Genomic DNA, 24,447 nt, shown 5'->3' with positions numbered 1-24,447 from the left:
TGTTGAATTTGATAGCCTAAACAAATGTAAAGCTCAGCTGGACAGGTATTTCGAACAAACAGAGGGGTGAAATGGGAGTAGTGGTTGTGTTTTTTTTTTTTTTTTTTTTTTTTTTGACTGATGCTGAATAAGCTTGCTTTCTTGCATCATATGCCTCTACTAATGCTAATGCTAACTCTAACAGGAAGCTAAGTGATTTTGTAATAACTGAGAGCAAAGTTGAGGAGAAATTGTTGAAGTTAAACATAAAAAAAAGTTGGTACATTAATCTGGGATTACTGCTACCCTTGTGTAGTACCTTGCATTTTCAACTTAAATTGCCATTTTTTTCAGGCACATCTGCCTAGTTTTTCTAGATCTTGTTTTAGTAGCACACCTTTATTACTATTATTAACCACCATGGCTTTGAATCATATGCAAACTTAACATTAAGTGTGATGTGCACATGGAAGACTGCTGTACAAATTGGAGAGATATAGCATTACGGGTAAGTTGGTACAATGGATAAAGTGACAGTTGAGTGGGAGAAGACAGAGAGTGGTAATCAATAGACACTGCTCTTCATGGACAAATGTTATTAGTGGAGTTCCCCAGGGTTCGGTGTTGGACTCATTGTTGTTTTGTATATTTATCAATGATACTGATGAAGGTGTATATCAGGTTTAATGTCCAAGTTTGAGATGATACAAAGGTTGGCAGGGTTGTTAATGACAGTAAAGACAGTATACTACTCCAACAGGAACTAGATAAGTTGGACAAATGGGCTGAGAAGTGGCAACTGAAGTTATTATTATTATTATTAATATCCATATGATGCAAGGAAGCCTGAGGCTTATGCTGCACCAGGAAAAAAAAAAAAAAAAAAGTTCCCGAGTAACCCTGAGAGAGAGAGAGAGAGAGAGAGAGAGAGAGAGAGAGAGAGAGAGAGAGAGAGAGAGAGAGAGTCAAAAGTAGAAGGAAATCACCAAGAAAGAGAAGAATGATGATATCCAGCTCAGGACCCTGGGTGTACCAAGCCCATACTCACCAGATGTGAGCCCCTGGGGTTAATTTAACATTGACAAATGCAAAGTACTGCATTTGGATAACAATAACAGAAGAGAAATGTACCAACTCTGTGGTACTACACTCAGGGATGTGAAAAAGAGCTGGGTGCAATTGTGCAGTCGAATATGAAGTTCACCGAGGAGTGCAGACGGGTTCCAGGGCAGGTCATGGAGTCTTGTCAATGATATATAAAAATTTTGCTAGCAGGGACAGGGAGGTGATTATCCTGTTATACAAGGCAATGGTCAGGCCACACCTAGAGTACTGTGTACAGGTCAGTAGGCCTCATTTTAGGAAGGATGTAGAGTTGCTAGAACGAGTACAAAGAAAGGCAACAAGATTGGTGAGGGGGAACAAAGGGGTGCTCTTACCAAGAAAGGCTTAAGTTCTGCAGATTGCTGCACCTGTAGAATAGGCACCTGCGAGGTGATCTGATTGAGGTGTGTAAGGACTTGAATGGCTTGAGCAAGCTGAATGCTGATGGGATTCTTCCTCTTGCTCAGATTAATAACCTGAGGGGGGGGGACAGATTCAAATTGAGGAAAGACAGTTGTAGAATAGATGTGCAGAAATTTGCCTTTAGCCAGCAGGTAGTTGAATGGTGGAACAGACTTTTATCTTTTGTTGTGGAAGTTGATAGCCTAAATAAATTTAAGGCTGAGCTGGACAGGCATTTGGATGTGAGGGTTTTTTTTTTTTTTGCTGATGCTGCATAAGCTTGATTTCTTGCATCATATGCCTCTACTAATGCTCACTGAAGAAGAACTTTTCATTAATATTTACAGAAGGAAAGCCCTTTACAATAAGGGTAAACTGTGCAAGCGAAGCAACTGCTCCAAATAATAAAGAGAATTTTGACACCGGCAAAAAAAAAAAAAAAGTGTGAGCAAAGCAAAGAAGCATGATATTGGAAATACTGAAATTTCATAAGATTACTTATTATAAAAAATTAAAAAGGCAAGTAAGGCTCCTGGAGTTAATAGCACATACCAATAATTTTGAGGGAGGCAGCAAGGGTACATTGAAATGTTGAGGTTAATTACGAGGTTGTCACTAACTCACGAGTGGCGTCTCCATAGCCAGGTGGGCAGGAGCAGCAGTGCATAACACAAGCTTCTTGATTAGACCAGGATTCAAGTCCGTGACCACCAAATACGGAGGATGCGGAAAGGTCAGGGAATGACCACCGCGTTTCCCCATAGATTATTCAATAGTATTTGATTGTGTCCAAAATGAGAAACTATGGGAAACGATGACTAATATGGGATTCCCAATCTACATAATTCAGCTGATTAAGCTATAATACCAGGAACAGGAAGGAAAGAACCAATATGAGAAACAGAGACCTTTTCAAAATTGGTAAAGGTGTCAGTCAGGGCTGCATTTTGTCATCTCACCTTTTTAATCTTTATGCCAAATATATCATGCATGAAGCTTTAGAAGATTTACACACTGGCATAAAAATTGGTGGTCTGAAGATAAACAACCTTTGTTATGCAGATGATACTATGCTAATTTGTAATTCCAAGGATTTAACTCTGAAGACAGTATGTGAAGCAAGTAAGAAAAAAGGACTGTTTCTGAATGCAAGTAAAACTAAAATTATGGTGAGTGGTAATAATCTTGGTTCCAACAAAGTGACAATTAATGGGTACGATATCGAAGATGTTGATGGATTTGATTGCTTAGGATCAAGAATAAAGAAAAATGGTGACTGCTCAAATGATGCAGAGGAAATAGGTAATTGCTAAAACGTTGGTCACCGATCTGACGAAATTATGGAGAGATCAAGATCTGCCCCTAAAGATGAAACTGAGAATCACTGATTCATTATTTTTTCCAGTTGCCACTTATGGATGTGAAGGATGGAATCTGAAAAGAGTTGACCAGAAGAAAATAGAGGTATTTAAAATGTGATATTACAGGAGAATACTGTAATTTCTTACCTTGATTGAAGAACAAATTAATGGGTATTTAATAAAATTGGCAGGCCTAAAATTCTTCTTCGTAGCATCAACAGAAGAAAACTCAAATGTTTTGGACACATAGCAAGGAGGGATAACTTTCTGTTGAAGAATATAATGGAAAGAAAAATCAAGGAAAAGAGGAGCAGAGGAAGACCTGCAACTAAGTGGAAGGATGGGATTGGTAACCTTCTGGACATGACAGTTTGTGATGCCACTCGTAGCATACAAGATCAATACAGTTGGTGGCCACAACAGCTCCTCAAGGAGCTAAGTGACTGGAAGAAGATTTATTTATTTTTGGCTGTTGCAGCAAATGCCTCTGGTTTCCTTGCACAATATGGCTTATACTAATACTATCATCCAACTGTTATATATTCACTAGTTTCATTACACAAAATTTCAGCAGTGCTTACTGGCCATTAGCCTACACAATCCACAAGGCCTTCTGGATTTTTCCAAATATACAAACAGGCCAAATTCACCCTTGTCTGACTGCATACATATATTTATTAAGAGTACACATAATAGACAAATAAGGATGTTTGTTACTAATAATTATTTATATTTCAGCACATTAATACAAAGAGAAATGGATTATAATGTGCATCATGTAACATTAAGTAATATGGCTATTCATATTGTAATAAATAAAAAATTTAATACAATACTTTAATGCAATATCCTAAGGTTAAAAATATGGATATTTCAAATACCAAAACATTGTCATGGCAAATATATTATCATCCTCACTAGACATTTTATACATGCCTTATTGAAACAAGTCACACAGTGTGCAGAACTGGTCATTGTGGAGAGGGTCTCACAAACGAGTCGCTGCAGTGGGATGGCTGCATAAAAAAACCAACCGTACATATGTAAAAACAACTAAAGAACAGTTTAGTAAAAACTTGCCTTTTAAAAGAGCCTTAAGCATTCCTTTTCCATGTGTTAAGACACTTTTCAAATGTCCACTTGGAGTATGACCTAAAATAAAGTTGGTCACAGTTTACTAAAAGTAATTGTGTTGTGGCTTTAGTTGCTAATATGACAACATATAAATAATGTATGCCTGCTATTAACCCTTTGCTGTTCAAAATTATTTTCACTGTCTTCCCCATGCAGACCAGCTCAAAATTCTGGGGAGGGGGAGGGGGAGGGGGGGAGAGAAAAAAAAAAGACTACTACTTGAAATGTGATGTTCAAAAATTATTTCTGGATTTGCAAGAGTTAATATAAAATTTTGCAGTACAACATTTTAAAAATTCTTTATATGTTAATTATTTGTGTAATTTTCATGTGCAGCATATCTTGAAAACTTTCAAAATCCTGAAATTCTAGTTTTCATGAGCATGTCTCAAATTCATCATCATCAGCCATTTTCAATCCACTGCAGGATGAAGGCCTCTCCAGCAACTTTCCAGTTCCTTCTGTTTTGAGCACTGGCCATCCATTTACTACTCAAAAACTCATGAATTTCATCTATCCATCTCCGCCTTTGTCTTCCAGGTTTTCTTCTAGCTCCTCTTGGGTACAATTCTGTTATTTTCTTAGTCCATCTGTCATCATGTCTTCGAGCTATGTGTCCTGCCCAAGACCATTTTAGATCTTTAGTTTTGATAAGAATGTCCTTTACTTGAGTTTGCTGCCTAATCCATGTGTTTCTCTTCTTATCTAACAGTCTGATTCCCAATATGATTCGTTCCATTCTTCGCTGTGTAGTTCTTAGCTTCTCTTCCATTCTTTTGGTGAGTGCCCAAGTTTCACTTCCATAAGTCATGGTGGGGAGTATACATTGATTCATTATTTTACGTTTCAGACAAACTGGGATATTGCTCTTCAGTATGTGACTATATTTCCTGAATGCTATCCATCCAAAATTTATTCTTCTCTTGACTTCCAGCCATTTATCATTATTCCAGCTAATAACTTGTCCCAGATAAGTATATGACTCCACCTTTTCAATTACTGCTCCTTCAATCATTATTTCCCTTTCCGTGGCATACTTGTTCATCATTACTTTTGTTTTAGCCATATTCATCTTTAGTCCAAAATCCTTACTAACTGTGCATAACTGATTAAGATTTTCCTCTAATTCTTTGGGATCGTGGCTTATGACCACAATGTCATCTGCAAATCGTAAATGGTTTAGGTACTCTCCGTTCACGTTGACTCCTTTCTGCGACCAGTCTAATCTTCTGAAAGCTTCCTCAAGGGCAGCAGTAAACAGCTTCGGAGATATTGTGTCTCCTTGTCGAACTCCTTTCTCGATTTTAAATTTGCTACTGTCTTTGTCTAGTCTAATAAAGGATGTAGCACTCTCATATATTTTCTTCAAAATCATAATATATGGAGTATCTATGCCTTGTCTTTCCAGTGCCCGAAACATTGCCTTATGCTGTATGGAGTCAAATGCCTTTTCATAATCCACAAATGCCAGGCATAATGGTGTTTTATATTCATTTGCTTTCTCCATTAGCTGTGATATTACGTGAAGGTGATCCATAGTTGAGAATCCTGTCCTAAAGCCAGCTTGCTCTTTCGGTTGATTCTCATCAAGTATTCTTTCTAATCTGTTAGTAATGACCCTTGTGAACAACTTGTAGATATGGGATAACAAGCTAATTGGTCTATAATTTCCAATTTCTGATTTATCTCCTTTCTTATGCAGCAAAACTATGATTGCATTATTCCACTGCTTAGGCATCACACCTTTTCTAATGCACTTTGTGAAGAGCCTTACCAGTTTTTGTGTTATGTCTCTTCCTCCCAATTTTAACAACATTTTAACTACAGTAACTTCATCTTCCCCAGGGGCTTTCCGATTCTTCATTTTCTTCAATGCATGTTCTACTTCATCAGGAAGAATATTGGGTATGTAGTATGTGTTGCTACTTTGCAATTCATCTTCCCCACTGCTGGTATCATTCCCTCGCTCCTTGTATAATTCTCTATAGTAGTCTTCTGCTATTTGAATTATGCCTTCTCTGCTGTTTATAAGTACACCATCACTATTCCTCAGTTTCAGTATCATTTGTTTTTCTGTATTACTGCTCATGGCTGCTGATTTAAATCCTTTGTTTTCCCTTAATGCTTGTTCTACTTTTCTTGTGTTAAATCTTCTTATGTTCTCTCTGAGTCTCTTTCTAATGGCTTTGCATAACTCAGTATACTCAATTTTCTCCCTGTCAGTGTTTTTCTTGCTCTTCATTTGTCGTCTTTGGTTCATCATGACAAGTGTTTCTTGACTAATTTTTTCTTCTTTGGATTTCTGTTTCCCTATAGGTTTCTTGGGCTTTATCACTTTCAGAAAGTTGTAATATTCCTCGTCGATATCTTGGTCCTGAGAAGTCTGCAGAAGCTCAAACTTGTTCTTAAGTTCCAGTACATACTGCTTTTTCTCCTCCTCTGTTATTTCAAAGACCTTTGTATTATTTACTCGAGTCAGTTTTTTTCTTTCCTTTCCTACATCTATATCAAGTGTACATCTTACCATTCTGTGATCACTTCCAACATTTACCTTATTCAGGACGGTAACAGCATTCACAATATATCTTCTGTTAGTGAGGATGAAGTCGATTTCATTAGTTGTTAATCCATTTGGACTCTTCCATGTCCACTTTCTGTTCACCCTTTTCTTGAAAAAAGTGTTCATTACTGACATTCCTTGAGATTCTGCAAATTCCACAAGTCTTTCACCTCTTTTATTTCTTTCACCAATTCCAAAATTTCCTATAGTTCCTCTTTCTGCGCTGTTTTGCCTTTTTCCAACCTTAGCGTTGAAGTCCCCCATAATAATAGTGTAGTGGGTTTTCTGCTCATCTAGAAGACTCTCAATTTCAGTGTACATTTCTTCAACCTCTTCATCATCATGGCTCGATGTTGGTGCATAAATCATTATAATCTTTAGCTTGTACCTCTTCGAAATCTTGAGTATTAGTCTTGACACCCTTGGTGATGTACTTTTGAATTCCAAAATGTTGTTTTTAAAATCTTTATGGACCAGAAACCCAACTCCACCTTCACTCCTTTCACTGTTTCCATTGGTGTACAGCAGATTTCCACTTGATAAACTTATAAGTGATTCATTTCTTCTTCTTTAGATAGTATGAATCAGAGCTGTAATACTCAATATGTTCTACGTTGATAATAATATTAGTAAAATTGCGTTAATTTGAATTTTAATTGTTTTGAATTGATTTTGAATTGTGTTAAATTGATTATTTAATTATTTATATTTTACTTTAATGTACCGGTAAGTTGTCGATTTTTTCGTTTTTTCCGTTCTAATTTCTGGAGGGTATCATACGGAAGTGTTCCACGTACTATATTGAGGTAAACTCCTCTTATTAATTTACTAATTTCTTCTTCTTGTTTCAGCCAAACCGATGATATTCCAATTCACATTTTCTAATTCCTTTTCCAGCTCTAATATCCTGTCTTCACCGATGAGTGATCGTACGTTATAACAGGCCAAGTTCAATTTCCGTGCATGGCAGCCTGTTCGTACCCAGAGATTCTTAGCACCCTCTGCTTCCACTCTGATCCTCTCGCTGCCGTAAGAGGGAGAGTGAAAGCTGCTGGGGACTGAGGGCCATTTGTATTGTTGTGTTCTCATTGCTGGAGGGTTTGGTCTTTTCCTCTTCACGCTGACCAGGCGTCTTGAAGAGAACCACTCTACACGTTCGTTGCCACCTAAGTGACGTAACAGGGCTTACCATCGAGAAGGTGTGCATGAGTGGATTTTAGGGAGGCAGGCCAACCGGACTTCTCCTAAATCTTCTGTAATAGAGAGATATTGGATCCATCAGTGTTTTAGGCTGAGTGTCTGATAACACACAGGATACCTGTTCCCCTCTAAGACCCTCAAATTACTTTGTCTCAAATTACTAAACTTTAATTTCTCCCACTCCTCTACAACTACATATTGGACAGACTTTTTTCTTATTTGGATTCTCATCTTTCATACCAAAATGAAGACTAACATTCAATCCATATGCTGTATCTAAACTCGACAGCCTTGATCTAGAAAAAATGTTCAAAATGTTCTTATTTTGAACATCTACTAGCTGAACAAGCATTTTCTTTCAAAACTGTTTGTGACAAAGGTTCTTCATCAAGAAGAAACTCTTCATAATTAAGACTTCTAAAAGCCAGAAAAACAACTTCCTCCACAATTTCATTGATTTTCAACTGAACAAACAACTAGCACAGTAATGGTCAGATGTTTATAGTATAGCTGTCCATATTTCTTGTTTATTTTCAAATAGTGAGTAGCTTTTCCCCCTCTGTTTACTTTTCCTGTTGCTTTAGTTTGGTATTATAAAAAGCCAGAAAGCATACATACTGTTCTTTTGTCTTTCTATGCTTTATTCTATTTTCGAAAAACAACAATCCTGTACTTTTCAATTTTCTTTGTGGTCTTTATCTCTGATAGCAATCCCTTCGTGGTTTCCATAATAGTTCCTTTTAGGTGCATATTCAGTTCATGAAGGTCTGCTAGTTGGATACCAGCATAAAATCAGTCAGTGAATAAACAAAATCTATTACCCTCATTACCATGAAGAAAGTTTTTGGATGCGGCAATCGTCAGGCCACACCTTGGGTACTGTATACAGGCCTCATTTTAAGAAGGAAGTAGAGCTGTTGGAACGAGTACAGAGAAGGGCAACAAGATTAATGAATGGAACAAAGGGTTGCTCTTATGAAGAAAGGCTTAAGTTTTGCAAATTACGATGTCTGGAGACATCGTAATTTGGGCGATTTGATTGAAGTGTATAAAGCCTTGAATGGTTTGAGCATGCTCAATGCTGATGGGATTCTTCCTCTTGCTCAGAATAATTGCCTGAGAGGGCATAAATTCAAATTGAGGAAAGACAGCTGTAGGATAGATGTGCGGAAGTTTGCCTTTAGCCAGCAGGTGGTTGATTGCTGGAACAAACTTCCATCTGTTGTTGTAGAAGTTGATAGCTTAAACAGATTCAAGGCAGAACTGGACAAACATTTGGAACGAGTGAATGGGTGAAATAAGAAGGGAGTGTTTTTTTTTTTTTTTGGCTGAAGAACTTGCTTTCTTGCATCATGTGCCCTTGCAAATGCTAATGAGATGAAGCATATTCCTTACAGTGAAAATCGAGCCTGGCCTTATCAAGATACCAGTGGTAGGCATTTCAAAATATGGTACAACAACTGAAAGGTAACCTGTTTCCAAGCAGCTGATATAAATACACAAAGACCTAATTCGTTAGGTTTTGAAGATTACAACATGTTAGTTAAATTCTACCTTTAAAACCAATAGTAATTTTATCTAATGCAATATTCCTTCCTAGAACAAAATATTCATAAAATTCTTCATTCAGATAACCAGAATTAATTTTACTCTAGATAACCTACTTTTTACTCTATTCATAAAATTTTTCATTCAGATAGCCAGAATTATTTTTACTCTAGATAACCTACTTTGAATTCCTTTTGTTATCCATTTTATTGGTAAACAGAGATGCAACAAGTCCAAAATATTGACAGGAATCTCTTTCTGTTAAATGCAATCTGGAGAAACAGAATTCTGTCTGTCCCTTCTTCAAACCACTATTCCTTTATATTAGTTTTTTTTTTTTTTTTTTTGATTTAACAATTTCTTTTTGTAAAATCCCTTCTGAAAAGCTTTTTCAGAGAGGATTTTACAAGATGTTGATGTTATGTCTAGATATATGATAAGGGCAACAAGATTGGTAAAAGGAACAAATGGGTGCTCATACCAAGAAAGGCTTCAGTTCTGCAAATTACAGCATCTGGATACTAGGCACCTGTGAAGAGATCTGATTGTGGTGTTTAAGGACTTGAATGGATTGGGTAAGGTCAATGTTTATGGAATTCTTCCTCTTGCTGAGACTACACAAGAGGGAGCATAAATTCAAATTGAGGAAAGAAAGTTGTGGGATAGATGTGCAGAAGCTTACCATCCACCAGTGGATAGTTGATCGCTGGAACAAACTTTCATTTGTTTTTGCAGAAGAGGGTAGTTTGAATAAAATCAAGAATTTGACTAGCTCTTCAAGGAAGAGCTAGTCAAATTCTTGGAGATGGGTAGTTGGTTTTTTTTTTTTTTTTTTTTTGGTGATACTCCATAAGCTTGCTTTCTTGCATCATTTGCTTCACTAATACTTCACTTCTAATACAGAGTATAAAACATTGTAACTTTTAAAATAAAGAAAAACCATTGCTGCCTGCTATTAAAAATTTAATACAAACATCAGTTTAGTTTTTTAAATTGTTTACATAAAGCATAAACAGATGGCAGCACAAAAATTATACCAGCACAGCAGAAAACAAATTTTATAATCAGCAACATCGCCTGTTATGGCAACTGCAATATCAGACTGCAAAGGGTTAATATTATTGTTGCATTTCATAAAATCTAATATTGAAAACTGAAAATTTAAAAAAACTATCATAATATTCACCACAATCATTAGGTCTATAGCATAATCCCAAATCTATATAAACTTTTCAGCATTTCCCTAATATTTATAAAAATTCAATTAGCTTACCTGAGTTAGTTAGTAGTTCTAGTTTGTTCTCCCTTATTGCAGAATAAAGTTCAGTAGTGGTCTCATAAAATTAACTTTAGAACATAAAACCCACCCAAAGAAAGAATTAAATATGGAAATAAGAAATACAGCCACTTTTTAATTTTAATATTGGAACTAATTAGGGAAAAGCTGTAATAATTTATTCTTTTCTTATCAATAAACTAATTATTCACGTGGTAACATTCAAATTATTAAAATTTATCTCTAGAAATGTAATTTATATGTGAAGTGAGTAGTAGAATACCACATCAACCACTTATCAATTGTTTCTCACTCCTTTTTTCTTTTCCCTTGGAAAAGGAAAAAAAGGGAGCAAGATTTCATGATGATGTTAGCTTTCACAGAAACTTGTTCACAAAGTCATAGTGTACATATTTCCTTTCTTAATCCCAGAAAAAAATGAGAATTTTATATCTACTGGACATTTTAAATCTAAAAAAATGAACATACTTTATGTGAAACTAGCTCTTCAAGAAACCGAACACTTTCAACTGTAAAGACTGTTGCAAATTACCTATTCATGTGGTGGGTTCCCATTTACCATTCATGTTACCATTTATGTGGGTTCTATATAAATCCAAATATTCAAAGTTCTATCCTACAGGGGCCTATCTGATTTGGTGTCCTCTTGTATATGAATTCTTGTATTCATATACAATAATCCTTTGTCCCTGTTCTTAGCTCCATTTTCCAAGCATCTGATATTCAGCTTTTGCGTATCATTAAGATCCTAAGTGATTTGTTATTATTTTTTTTTTCTGTGTGTTCAACAATTTTATAAGCAGTGTAATGACAAAAATAAGGCAAAAAACTGATTACACAACTGTTAAGTGCTAAACTAGCATTTTCTATAGTAAAGTATATATTTTCTTTAACAGGCAAAATGGAGGAGTTAATTGATATGATGAAGGAAAGGAAATTGGATGTTTAGGATTTAGCATTAGCATTAGTAGAGGCATATCATGCAAGAAAGCAAGCTTATGAAGCATCAGCCAAAAAAAAAAAAAAAAAAAAAAAAACCCTTCCACTTCACCCCTCCGTTCATTCGAAATACCTGTCCAGCGGAGCCTTAAATTTATTTAGGCTATCAACCTCCACAACAAGGGATGGAAGTCTGTTCCACCAACCAACTACCAGCTGGATAAAGGCAAACTTCCATACATCTATCCTACATCTGTCTTTCCTCAATTTGAATTTATGCCCTCTCAGGTGATTATTCTGAGCAAGAGGAAGAATCCCATCAGCATTGAGCATGCTCAAACCATTCAAGGCTTTATACACCTCTATCAGATCACCTCGCCGGTGCCTAGTCTCCAGACACTGTAATTTGCAAAACTTAAGCATTTATTCATAAGAGCAACCCTTTCTTCCATTCACTAATCTTGTTGCCCTTCTCTGTACTCGTTCCAGCAGCTCTACATTCTTCTTGAAATGAGGCATCCAGACCTGTATACAATACTCAATGTACGGCCTGACCATTGCCTTATACAAGAAAATAATCATCACCTTATCTCTGCTAGAAAAATTCCTGTGTACCATTGACAAGACACCATGAGCTACTCTTGCAGCCCGTCTGCACTGTCAGAGAACTTCATATCTGCCTGTGCAATTACCCCCAGGTCCTTTTCATTCTGTACCACTGTCAGTGTAGTACCACAGAGTTGATATTTTGCTCTGGGGTTGCTGTTTCCCATATGTAGTACTTCACATTTGTCAATGTTAAACTTCATTTGCCACCTCTCAGCCCAACTGCTCAACTTTTCCAGATCCTGTTGCAGCAGCATTGCGTCTGTAGTGTCCTTAACTACCCTGCCAACCTTTGCATCGTCTGCAAACTTGGACATTAAGCTTAATATACCATCATCAATATTATTTATAAATACAGAAAACAATAATGGACCCAACACTGAACCCTGAGGGACTCCACTAATAACATTAGACCACGATGAGCAGTGTCCATTGATTACCACTCTCTGTCTTCTCCCCCTCAGCCACCCCTTTATCCATAGCAGCAATTTGCCTCCAATGCCACACTGCTCCAATCTGTGCAATAGCCTTCCATGTGCAACAATATCAAAAGCTTTTCTAAGATCCAAGTATATAATATCAAAGTTATTCCCTGCATCCAGCTCTTTTGTGACTGCATCATAGTATCCAATCAAATTGGTCAGGCAAGACGTCCCCCTTAACAAAACCATGCTGTGTCCAAGCTATAACTGAAGTCTTGTCTAGATGATCCTGCAGTGCTTCTTTAACCAGTGTCTCCATTAATTTTCCTGGATAAGCAGTTAAACTCACAGGTCTATAATTACTTGTGTCAGCCTTTGATCCTCCTTTGTGAGTTGGGGTCACATTTGCACATCTCCAGTCTATGGGTACCTCCCCTGAGTCCAAGGAAGCTCTCATAATTATGGGTAAGGGTTTGCTTACTTCCTTTGCTGCCTCCTTTAAAATAACTGGATAGATCCCATCCACCCCAGGTGCCTTTCTTGTGTTTATCTTCCACAATTTCTCCTCCACTTTACTCTCAGTTATTACAAGATTCTCTAGCTTACTGCCAGAGTTGATACACCTCTGGGATTCCCCTCGCTCAATAACTCATAATGTGTAAATGTCGATGCAAAATATTCATTTAGTTTGTTAGCTATCTGAGCAGGATCATCAACAGTTGACCCATCAATATCAAGTGGACCAATCTGATTCATCCCCTTCCTTCTAGAGTTTACATAAGTTTTTTTTTTTTTTTTTTGATTTGGTAGTTGTTGGCGCATCAGCTTCTGTGGCCATATTGCACCTCCCAAGGTTTTTGCAGTACTTTGATCCAAGCCCGAGGCGGGAATCGAACCCGCGACCTTTGGGTTGCCGGGCAGGTACTTTACCCACTCGGCTAGCCCGGTCGGCAGTTTACATAAGTAAAGAACTCTTTGCTGTTTTTCTTTGCATCCTTTGCCAAAGATTTCTCATAATCTGATTTTGCCTGCCTAACCTCCTTTGTGACTTGGTTACAGATAAGCTTATATCTATCATAGGCTTCTGTGTCACGTGTTAATTTATATGTATCCCATGCAATTTTTTTCTCTGCCATGTGTCTCATTAGTTCATCTGATATCCATTTAGGCCTAAACCTTGAACAATATTTCTTAGTTGGTATGTAAAGCCTAGTAGCTTCCAAGATAAGTTCTTTGAATGCTTCCCATTTTGAATTTGCTGTTGGTAACATCATCAGTTGGTCCCACTGTATAGAATTTAAATACTGTCTCAGACCATCGTAGTCGCGTTTACAAAAGCAATAACCCTTCCCTTTACCCTGATGGTAGTTACCTCTTTGAGTAAATCCCACTTCAGCACACTGTGATCACTGCCACCTAGTGGTTCCTTTATCTGCAGATTCGTAATGCATGAAGAATCACTACTTCAAATCAAGTCACTAATCAAATGAAGAATCACTAATCAAATCAAGTATATTACTCCCTCTAGTTGCCTCCTGAATATGCTGATGTAGAAAACAACCATCCAATAAATTCACAAAAGCCTTGCTAGTGTGTGAGTGACCAACCCATAAATTCCAGTCAATATCTGGGAAATTAAAATCCCCCATTATAAGACTCTCTGATTTACTGGCCCACTCTATTTCCCTGTACATTTTCTTATTATACTCATCAGAGTCATTAGGCCTATAGCACACTCCTACTCTCAATTTTGGTCTCCCAATGTTTATATCATACCAAACTGACTCGACACTGCACTGTCCAGCGATGTCGACTGGCTTCACTTCCTTGGATTTTATGTGTTTCTTAACTAATAGCATAACCCCTCCTCCCTTCCTATCCTGTCTATCCTTTCTGTAGACGTTGTACTCCCCAAATTCCAGTTCTGCATTCCTTATATCTGTGTGACACTACGTCTCTGATATCCCAACAATATCTGCCTTTGATGCTTTGAGCAATACCTCAAATTCATCAAATTTATTTACCAAACTCATAGCATTGGTGTACACGCAAGTATACATGCACCTGTTCCTATTCTTAGCTACCCTAACACAACCCATGTGTTTACTTGTACCGCAATGACTCCCAACAGTCTCTGAAACTTCCTGCATCTTGTTTTCCAGGCTTCTGCTCATTCCAATAGAAGCAGTGCAAGAATCACTTTCTCCTCTGCCAGTGTCTACTGTTAATCTGTTAGTCCTTGTATCCCCCCAAGCTAGCAGTTTTCCATCCCACCTAACACTGCTTCGATAGCATCAGCAAATATTCTTGCACCCTTTCTATTTAACTGTATGCCATCCCTGTAGAAGCAGTCTGTCCTGTTAACAAGTACAGACCAGGCAGAAAAAAATTCTATCTCTGACAAGGAGCAGAAGACAGCGAGATCAGATTTGTAGAGCAGTTGGAAAGTGTCATCCTAGGAAAGAGCATGGTAATTATGGGAGATTTAAATTCGCAGGTAGGGAGAGAAAGAATGTGGTTGGAGAGTGCTATTGTAACTTACGGATATGGACAAAGAAATGAAGAAGGCCAAAGGCTGGTGGATCTGTGCACGTGGAATGGATTAAAAATAAGTAATAGTTGGTTTGAGAAGAAGCTAAGCCATAAGATAACGAGATACAGCTGGGACAGAAGATATAAAACAGTAATAGATTATTTTATTTTATTCCCTTAGTAAATATGGACAGTGACCACAGACTGTTGGTGACCAAATTTAAGATAAGAGTTGAAAATAAAAATAAAAATAGTAGAACTGGACAAAAGATAAAGATCTGGAAATTTCAGAATCAAGAGATAAGAGAGGAGTTTGAAGAGAAGATCAAAGAGAGAATACCAAATACAATAACAGAAGATGTCAATGAGGAATGGGGAAAATTTAATATGGTGATGTACAAACTGCTGTACAGGTGTGTGTGGAAGAACTGGAAGAATCAGAAAAGAAAGAGATGCACTGGTGGAATGAAAGGGTTAGAAGGGCAGTGAAATTGAAGAATGCTTTCAGAAAATTTATGAAAACAAAACTGGAAGAGGACAGAAAGGCATATAATGAGAAGAAAAAAGAAGCAAAGAGAATGGTAAAAGAGGAAAAGGACAAAAGTTGAATGGAGTTTACACAAAAATTAGAGGATGATATTAATAGTTCCAGTAGTAGTAATAATACTTGAGGCATGTGATGCAAGAAACAAGCTTATGTAGCATCAACCAAAAAAACAAGCAATTTCACACACCCATTCCCTCTAAAGGTTTGTCCAGTTCCTCCCCGAATTTATTTAAGTTATCTACTTCCACAACAACAGATGGAAATTTGTTCCAGCAATTAATCACCCGCTATCTAAAGGCAAATTTCCACACATCTCTACAACTGTCTATCCTCAATTTGAATTTATGCCCTCTTGGGTTCATAATCTGAGCAAGCGGAAGAATCCCAACAGAATTCATCATGCTCAACCCATTCAAGGCCTCAATCACATCTGCTCGCAGGTGCCTAGTCTCCACAAGATGCAATTTTCAGAATTTAAGCCTTTCTTGGCAAGAGGATCCCTTCGTTCCCCTCACCAATCTTGTTGCCCTTCTCTGTCCATGCTCAAGCAACTCTACATCCTTCCTAAAATGAAGCCTCCAGGCCTGTATGCAGTACTGTTTGTTTGTATGTTTGTTTGTTATTTGGTTTTTAGGAGCATTAGCAACTAAGGCCATATTGCTCCGGGAATATGCAGTGGTCATTCCCTGACCTTTCCGCATCCTCTGTATTTGGTGGTGACGGGCTCGAACCCCAGTCTAATCAAGAAGCGTGTGCTATGCACTGCTGCTCCTTCCCACCTGGCTACAGAGGCGACCTGATGCAGTACTCAAGTTGTAGCCTGACCACTGCCATATAACAAAGGGATCCTCCTTTTCCCTGCTAGCAAAATTCCTGTATATCATTGACAATACCCCATGACCTGCTAGCCTGTCTGCATTGCTCAAGAAACTTCATATCTGACTGCACAATCACTCCCAGGTCTTTTTCATCTTCTACCACCCTAAGTGTAGTACCACACAGTTGGTACGTTCGTCTGGGGTTACGTCTACCCATATGCAGTACTTTCCATTTGACAATATTAAAACTTCAGTTGGCATTTCTCAGCCCATCTGCCCAAATTTTCTAGAGCCTGTTGCAGTAGCACACTGCCATTACTGTCATTAACAATCCTGCCAACCTTTGTATCATCTGCAAACCTCAACATTAAGCCTTAATCAGTATCATTGATAAATATACAAAACAGTGAGCCCAACACTGAACCCTGTAGGACTCCACTAATAACATTAGTTCACGAAGAGCAGTGTCCATTGAATACCACTCTGTCTTCTCCCACTCTTTTATCCATTGTAGCAACTTACACTTAAAACCATACTGCTCCAATTTGTACAGTAACCTTCCATGCACAACAGTGTCAAAAGCTTTCCTGAAATTAAAGTATATGATATCAAAATTATTTTTTGCATCTAGTTCCTTTGTAACCACATCATAGTATCCAATCAAATTTATCAGACAAGACTTTCCCTTAACAAATCCATGCTGTGCCTGAATTATTGCTGCAGTCTTGTCTAGATGATCCTGCAATGCATCTTTAAACAGTGACTTCATTATTTTATCTGGAGCAAAAGTTAAAATAATTGGTCTGTAATTACTCGTGTCACCCTTAGATTCCCCTTTGTGAATTGGGAATACATTTGCACATCTCCAATTCATGGGTACCTCCCTGAGTTCAAGGATGATCTTATAATTATGGCTAACGGTTTGCTTAGTTCCTTTGCCTCCTCTAATATAAGTGGATAGATCCCATCAACTCCTAGTGCCTTTCTTATGTTTAACTTCAGCAATTTCTCCTCCACTTTGTTACAAAATCATTATGCACCGTTACAGTTTGATAAACTACTGGCATTTTCCTCCCTTAATAACTCTTCATGTGTGAATGTAGGTGCAAAATACTCATTCAGATTATCAGCTATCTGAGCAGGATCATCAACAGCCAAACCATCAATATCAAGTGGACCAATCTGATTCATCCCCTTTCTTTTAGAATTAATTTTAATTAATTAATTCTTTTAGAATTTATATAAGTAAAGAAGTCCTTGTTGTTTTTCTGTGTTCTTTGCCAAAGATTTCTCGTAATCTACCTTCGCTTGCCTAATCTCCTTTGTGACTTGATTGTAGACTAGCTTATATCTGCCATATGCTTCTGTGTCACCTGATAATTTGTATGTATCCCATGCATTTTTCTTCTCTGTCACGAGCCGCATTAATTCATCTGATATCCATTTAGGCATAAACCTTGAGCAATATTTCTTAATAAGTATGAAATGCCTTGTAGCTTCCACGATTAATTCCTTGAATGCTTCCCACTTGGAATTTGCTGTTGGTAACATCATCAGTTGGTCCCACTGTACAGAATTTAAAAACTATCTGAGACCACTGTAGTCACCTTTATGGAAGCAAAAACCCTTCCCTTTACCCCTGATGGTAATTATATCTTTAAGTAAATCCCACATCAGCACACTGTGATCACTGCCATCTAGTGGTTCTTTCATCTGCAAATTCTTAATGCACGGATAATCACTGCTGATAATCAGATCAAGACTATTACCTACTCTGGTTGCCTCTCAAACATGCTTTTACAAAAAACAATCATCCAATAAATCCACAAAAGTCTGGCTAGTGTGTGAGTGAGCAACCCACAAGTTCCAGTCAATATCTGGGAAGTTAAAATCCCCCATTACAATACAATTGGATTTACTGGCCCATTATATTTCTTTGTATAATTGTTCATTGTACTCATTAGAGTCATTAGGCCTAAAACACACTCCTCTAATTTTTGCTTCCCAGTGCTTATGTCACACCAAACTGATGGAAATAGAAAAATAATATATGGGATGTTGAGGAATAAGAAAAGGAACAATAAAGAACCAGGATTCCTAGTTGATATGGGTGGAAAATTAGTCATGGATGAGAAGGAAATCAAGAAAAAGTGGCAGGACTATTTTACAGCCCTGTTTAATGCTAATGTCAATAGAAAGGAAGATGGTGTAAAAAGAGAAGAATTTGCAGTACGAAAAGAGAGTCCAAAAGTTGGTCTCAGTGAAGTAAAAGAAGCAACGAAAAAGATGAAGAATAGAAAATCACCTAGTGTTGATGAGTTACCAGTTGAAGTTATTAGGGCTGTCGGCAGTATTGGATTAAAATGGCTGTATGATATTATCGGTCTAATTTGGAAAGAGAAAAGAATATATATCTCTTTTCAAACCTAAGAAAGGGTCCAGAAGAGAATGTAACATCTATAGGGGAATCACTTTATTATGCCACTGTGCCAAAATTTTTGTGGATACTCAAAACAAGTTTAAGGAATAAAATAGAAGAGAGAATGACGGAAGAACAGCATAGTTTTAGAAGAGGAAAGTCAATGACTGACCTAATATTTGCTGCAAGAGAATTGCTAGAAAGACATTGGATGTTTGTAGAGAACCTCTTTCTGGTATTTTTAGACCTTGAAAAAGTATACGATAGTGTGCAAAGAGAAAAAGTGTGGTAAAGTCTGGAGAAAATGGTAATAGTCAGGGAGGAGGTTGTGATGATTAAAAATATGTATTCAAAGTGTGAAAGTTGTGTGAGGACAAAATTTGGGGACTCAGATTGGTTTTCATTGTCCAATGGACTTCAACAGGGTAGTGTATTGTCACCATTGCTTTTTATTATTATCGTAGACAATATCCTTGTAGCAGTGGATGATAAAAAAGGTGGAACAGCTATGTTTTCAGATGACGTTGTCCTCTGGTAAAACAAGGAGGAAGAACTTCAAGAAAAACTAACGCATTGAGAAAGTGTAGTCAGTGGGTACGGTCTAAAAATAAGTAGCCAAAAAAAGCGAAGGGATGTAGACAGAGTGGAAGAAATGAGTGTAAAAGGGATAAAATTAGGAAATGAAATGTTGGAAATGGTGAACAATTTTAAGAACCTGGGGGAGTGTATTAACAAAGGATGGCAGCCTAGATATGGAAATAACAAGGAGAATAACAACTGAGTTTCTTCTGTAATGTTAACAGCACATTATGGGCTAAGGAAGTTCCAATGAATGATGTGTAAAAAGCTGATAAATAAGGCATATTTTGACCTATGCTGCTGAAACGGGGAGGATGAATAAAAAGGATACCAGAAAAATCCAAGCAAAGGAAATGAAAGTATTAAGGACTATGCTAGTTAAAACTAGAAGAGATAAAATTAGAAATATTGACATTAGAATGAACTTGGAAATAAAAAGTTTGAGGGAGAAGATAACTGCATCATGTTTGAGATGGTTTGGACACATGAAGAGAATGAACTTGAACAGAATACCAAGAAGAATGTTTAAGATGAAAATGGACAAGAAGAGACCGAGAGGAAGACCCCAGAAAAGATAGAGATCAGATTAGAGAAGATGTGGAAATGAATTGAGTGGGAGGGAATGACAGAAGATAAAATAGAAAATGATGGAGGGCTTTAATATACCTGACCCAACCCCTAGGTTTGGAACAGCGAGGAAGATACAGAAGATAATTTAGAACCAATTAGAAACTCCACTATAGCTGGTCTCAAGCTCAGTTGAGAAAGGAGAAGGGAACTGAGTCACAGCGGTATAACTATTCCAAAAGTGGAGGAAATGCCAACTGCATAATTTCTGTCTGGAAACTTGGGTACCACCAGACTAGCTATCGATGAGCTGGTAACCATTATAGTAAGTCTTTTGTTACTCAAAAAACTCAAGAATATGGTACAGACTTCATAAGACTAAAATCCACTAAGTTCAAGAAGAAGAAGAAGAACAAATTAGATTGAAAAATTAAATAAAAATAACTAATAGTTTATATAATAAGAACTTTTATTTAGAGATGGCTTAACTAAAAAAAAAATTGCGAGAAAAACTCTATTCACTATGACATTAATTTTCTAAAAAATAAATGCAGTAATTATGAGAAATATTTAATTAGAAAAAAAAAAAAATCTTTTTGTTATCACTGCTTATTGTTATATATTGTATTTTTATAAGATATTTTTGCAGTATATAAAGAGGGCTTGACCGGTGAAGAAATTTTTAATAAAAACTAATCCCCTGCATTACATTTTTTATTTTTAAAAATTAAGTTCTGTAATCATTTGAAGCAACCGTTCGGATAAGAAATAAAAACTATTCCCACTATAAAATAAAAATTATATTTTATTTCTATAGTGCAAACAGTGCTGTTAATTTCTACATTGCTGCCTGAGAGAGGTTAATGAGAAACTTTTATATATGTGGCTATGTTATAAGCTCCTAAAAATTGGATACACAGAGATATGTTATATTATGGAAGAGAATGGAATAGTTACTTTAATTGGGAATGGTTATCTTTATTTTATTATGGTTATCTTATTTCATTTTATTTGGAATGGTTGTTGTTTGGTTTTTAGGAGCATTAGCAACTAAGGCCATATTGCTCCAGGGATATGCGGTGATCATTCCCTGACCTTTCCGCATCCTCCGTATTTGGTGGCTCACGGGCTCAAACCCCGGTCTAATCAAGAAGCATGTGCTACGCACTGCTGCTCCTGCCCACCTGGCTATAGAGGCGCCCTTGGAATGGTAATCTACTTTATAGTAATAGAATACAGAATAGGGACAAATTTAAAAAACTGTCACAATTTCATAAATAAAAGGGATTGGAGAGAAAACCATGAGAATATGCAAAATTATATGGACTGGATGCAGTTTTCAAACCAATAAACAAAGATAACTTTGTGAGGGATGCAATTTTCCTGACAAGATGAAGACATATCAATTACAAAAGCATGTGCACTGTGAGAGATTGTAAACATGTAATAGAGGGAAATACTATGTAATCAGATCACACAACACACTTATAGTTGTTCCTATGCTTTTAATGTAAGTAATTTTGAAATGGGGAGAAGAAATTTTACTAAAAAAAATGTATAAACTAAAAGAAAAATTGAAAAGCTACACATAAGAAAATTAAAGACAAGACAATAAACTGAAATACTGGGAGACATACAGATGCATTATGGATGCAAATTTTAAATGACAGAATATAAATTAATAACGTAAGAACTCTTTTTTTACACACATGTGATCAATGGATTGGGTGTAGTCCCAAAATGTGATGCTCTTTTACAACTAAATATTGTGGAGTAAGTTTTTTTAAATGTAGTTATATTTTAATGGAATTAACCAGAAAAAGTAACAATGCATTTTAACTCATGATTAGAGTTATGCTGAATTATTATTTCTAAAGGTGAGTGATTATAAAAAAAAGCATCCTCATAATTCTTTGTGAAGACATTAAATATCTATTATAAAGAATGCTGTTTTAATGAATATTTCAGTATAATGAAAATATTTCTAGGTCCCAGCTGACTTTCCATACAATTAGTGCTTTGTAAGATTCAATTGAATGAAATGGTTTTGGTGAAAAGTTCAGTGCAATGAATTATTTCAAAGTCCAATAATACATGATGTCAATTAGTTTACAACAGGAGAAAAACTTTATTTTTTTAAGAAATAAAGTAAAACTTATTTCAAGAAAAACTTAAATACAGTGATGTAGTATGAATGGAACTGGGTATCTTGTACTTTAACCACAACTATGAGATGGTTTGCTTGAAGAAAAACATGGAAGTCATCACAAACCTCAAGTATATTTTTTACATTTTTGAATGACCATCCTCAAATTCACACTACAATATGCAACAGTACAAGTACTGTCATTGTTTCACAAACATATAAAAAATAATAAATAAAAAAAAAGGGTGACATGTGATGAATTTTCAACAACAATTACTTTTTTTTCTCTAGGAAAAATTAAAAAAAAAAATAAAAAGATGCCAAATTTAAGAAAACACTTGAAAGGAGGCATGGGATCATAAAAAAAGAGGCCTTGTTTTTATAATCACATCTTCAATGAAACATTCCTATCAGCAGTCTGCTTGTTTGAAACAAAATAGTGTTAGAATTAGTAAATTCAACTTAGTGCAATCTGAACTCACATTTTCAATTGCAGTAAAGCTGAATATTAAAATAATGTGAAATAAAAATAAAAAAAAGGAAAACACTAAAAACAAAAACTGACGTATTAATCAACAAGTTACATTAACAATATCATATTTTTGAATGTGTGGATTATTAAAATTTTATGATACGTTCAAAACAATACTCTCTAGAGAATTTTTTTTTAACTTTTGTAATACATATTTTCTCATTTTATTTATTTCACTTCAAATTTAAATTAAATAAAGTGGAAATTACTACTTTTGTATGTTATAAGAGTGCAACAGGATTTATCTGATTCAGAGATATTCATTAGAACAAAATTTCAATACAGGTGACCCCCGCTTAACGCTGATAATTCGTTCCATAAAAACAGAGCGTTAAGTGAATCCGTGCTAAGCGAGCTCCGCATTCCCATAAGGTAACATATGTATTTGTGAGTTGCAGTCAGTGCAATAGGATATTTCCTAATCAATAATAAACGGTAGTGAAAAGATGTACAAATGTCGGTCAAAATATTTAATATTCAAATATTTGTACATATAAAATATTCTGCATTACATATGTATATAATTATGTGGTAACTACTTACGTATCAAAATTAAACTTAAAATTCCAATTAAAATCATGAATTTAATTGATCTAAATTGATTTAATTTAATTGAATTTAATCATGAAAAATGTGTTGATTTTGGGTTGAACTTTGGCCCTCTTCCAAATAAACTAAAAGGGGTATTAATTTTAAATCCCCCGCACCGTTACCACTCAACAATAAAGTCAACCGATCCTTCGCCACTTTGAAAGCTGGCATGTTTTTTTCTTCTTTCAATATAAAACTTCTTTAAGGCATTTGTTTCCACAAAAGTCCTGCTTTATCTATGCTATAAACTTGTTGAGAAGTATAACACACAATAACCACTCTTCAATAATTTTAACAAGTTCTTTTTGGAAAGTTTCGGCTCCTTAATCTGCACTTGCGGCTTCTCCCTGGATTTTAAATCTATTCAACCAGCCCTTACTAGTTTTAAATGGTTCCACTTTTTTTTTTTAGGTGAGTTTTCTTCAGATCATCATATTGGCTAATCTCTTTCTCGCTTTTTTTTTAATAATATTTAACAATTCTGCATTGTATATTATCAATTCTGAATTCTGCACTGGATATTACCTACAATAAAATTAGTTAAAGTCTTTCCATTTCAATTCTAATAGTCGGCCTAGCCCTAGTTGCTTGCAGTGGAACAGCTATCTTTCCCGCTGCTAAAATTAATTCTTTATTTTTTTATAATTGTTCTTACAGTTAAACTTGCAAGTTTTAAATTATGGCACACATCCGCTTGTCTTTGACCGGAATCAATTCACTTCAAAATGTCTAATTTAATTTTCAAATTCAGTCTTTTTCTTAGATTAATAGTCTTCGTACTGGGCTCAGACGTTATTGCTTTTTCATTCTTATCGGCTATTATTAACTCTTCGAAAATGTAACTGCGTTGGTTGCATTAATTATGATACAATGTTTGAGTAAACTGTCTGTTACGCACGATGTCTAATACTGTACTGAGTGATGACTAGACTTCGGATAAATGCACATAACGCAAATATTACAAGCAATATACTTGATCATTTTTTAAAATGTTGATTTCGGAACTGCGTAACAAGTCACTGTACTGCAATTAAATTAGCGTGCGAGAAAATTTCACTGAGCGTGGGAAAATTTCTCAAGTCGGCATGGGAAACGCTTTAATGCTGTTTTGCTTTTCATTTTCAAGCTATCGACTCCATCAAATGAAACGATTTCATTAAATAT

The 24,447-nt window shown here is 36.0% G+C and overlaps 1 protein-coding gene across 1 annotated transcript in view; it reads right to left on the bottom strand.

Moving 5' to 3' along the window:
• LOC150081033 (uncharacterized) overlaps positions 1-24,447 on the bottom strand; it is a 278,288-nt gene that overhangs the window by 240,169 nt on the left and 13,672 nt on the right. Inside the window, exon 3 of the mRNA XM_090380894.1 lies at positions 3,927-3,998. Coding sequence (XP_090237020.1) covers positions 3,927-3,998 — 72 coding nt within the window. The remainder of the gene's footprint in view (positions 1-3,926; positions 3,999-24,447) is intronic.

This window comes from Mastigoproctus giganteus, chromosome 9, assembly GCF_048544385.1.
Source record: "Mastigoproctus giganteus isolate SK-2022 chromosome 9, ASM4854438v1, whole genome shotgun sequence".
NCBI lineage: Eukaryota > Metazoa > Arthropoda > Arachnida > Uropygi > Thelyphonidae > Mastigoproctus > Mastigoproctus giganteus.
This window is presented reverse-complemented; position numbering and strand designations above follow the sequence as displayed.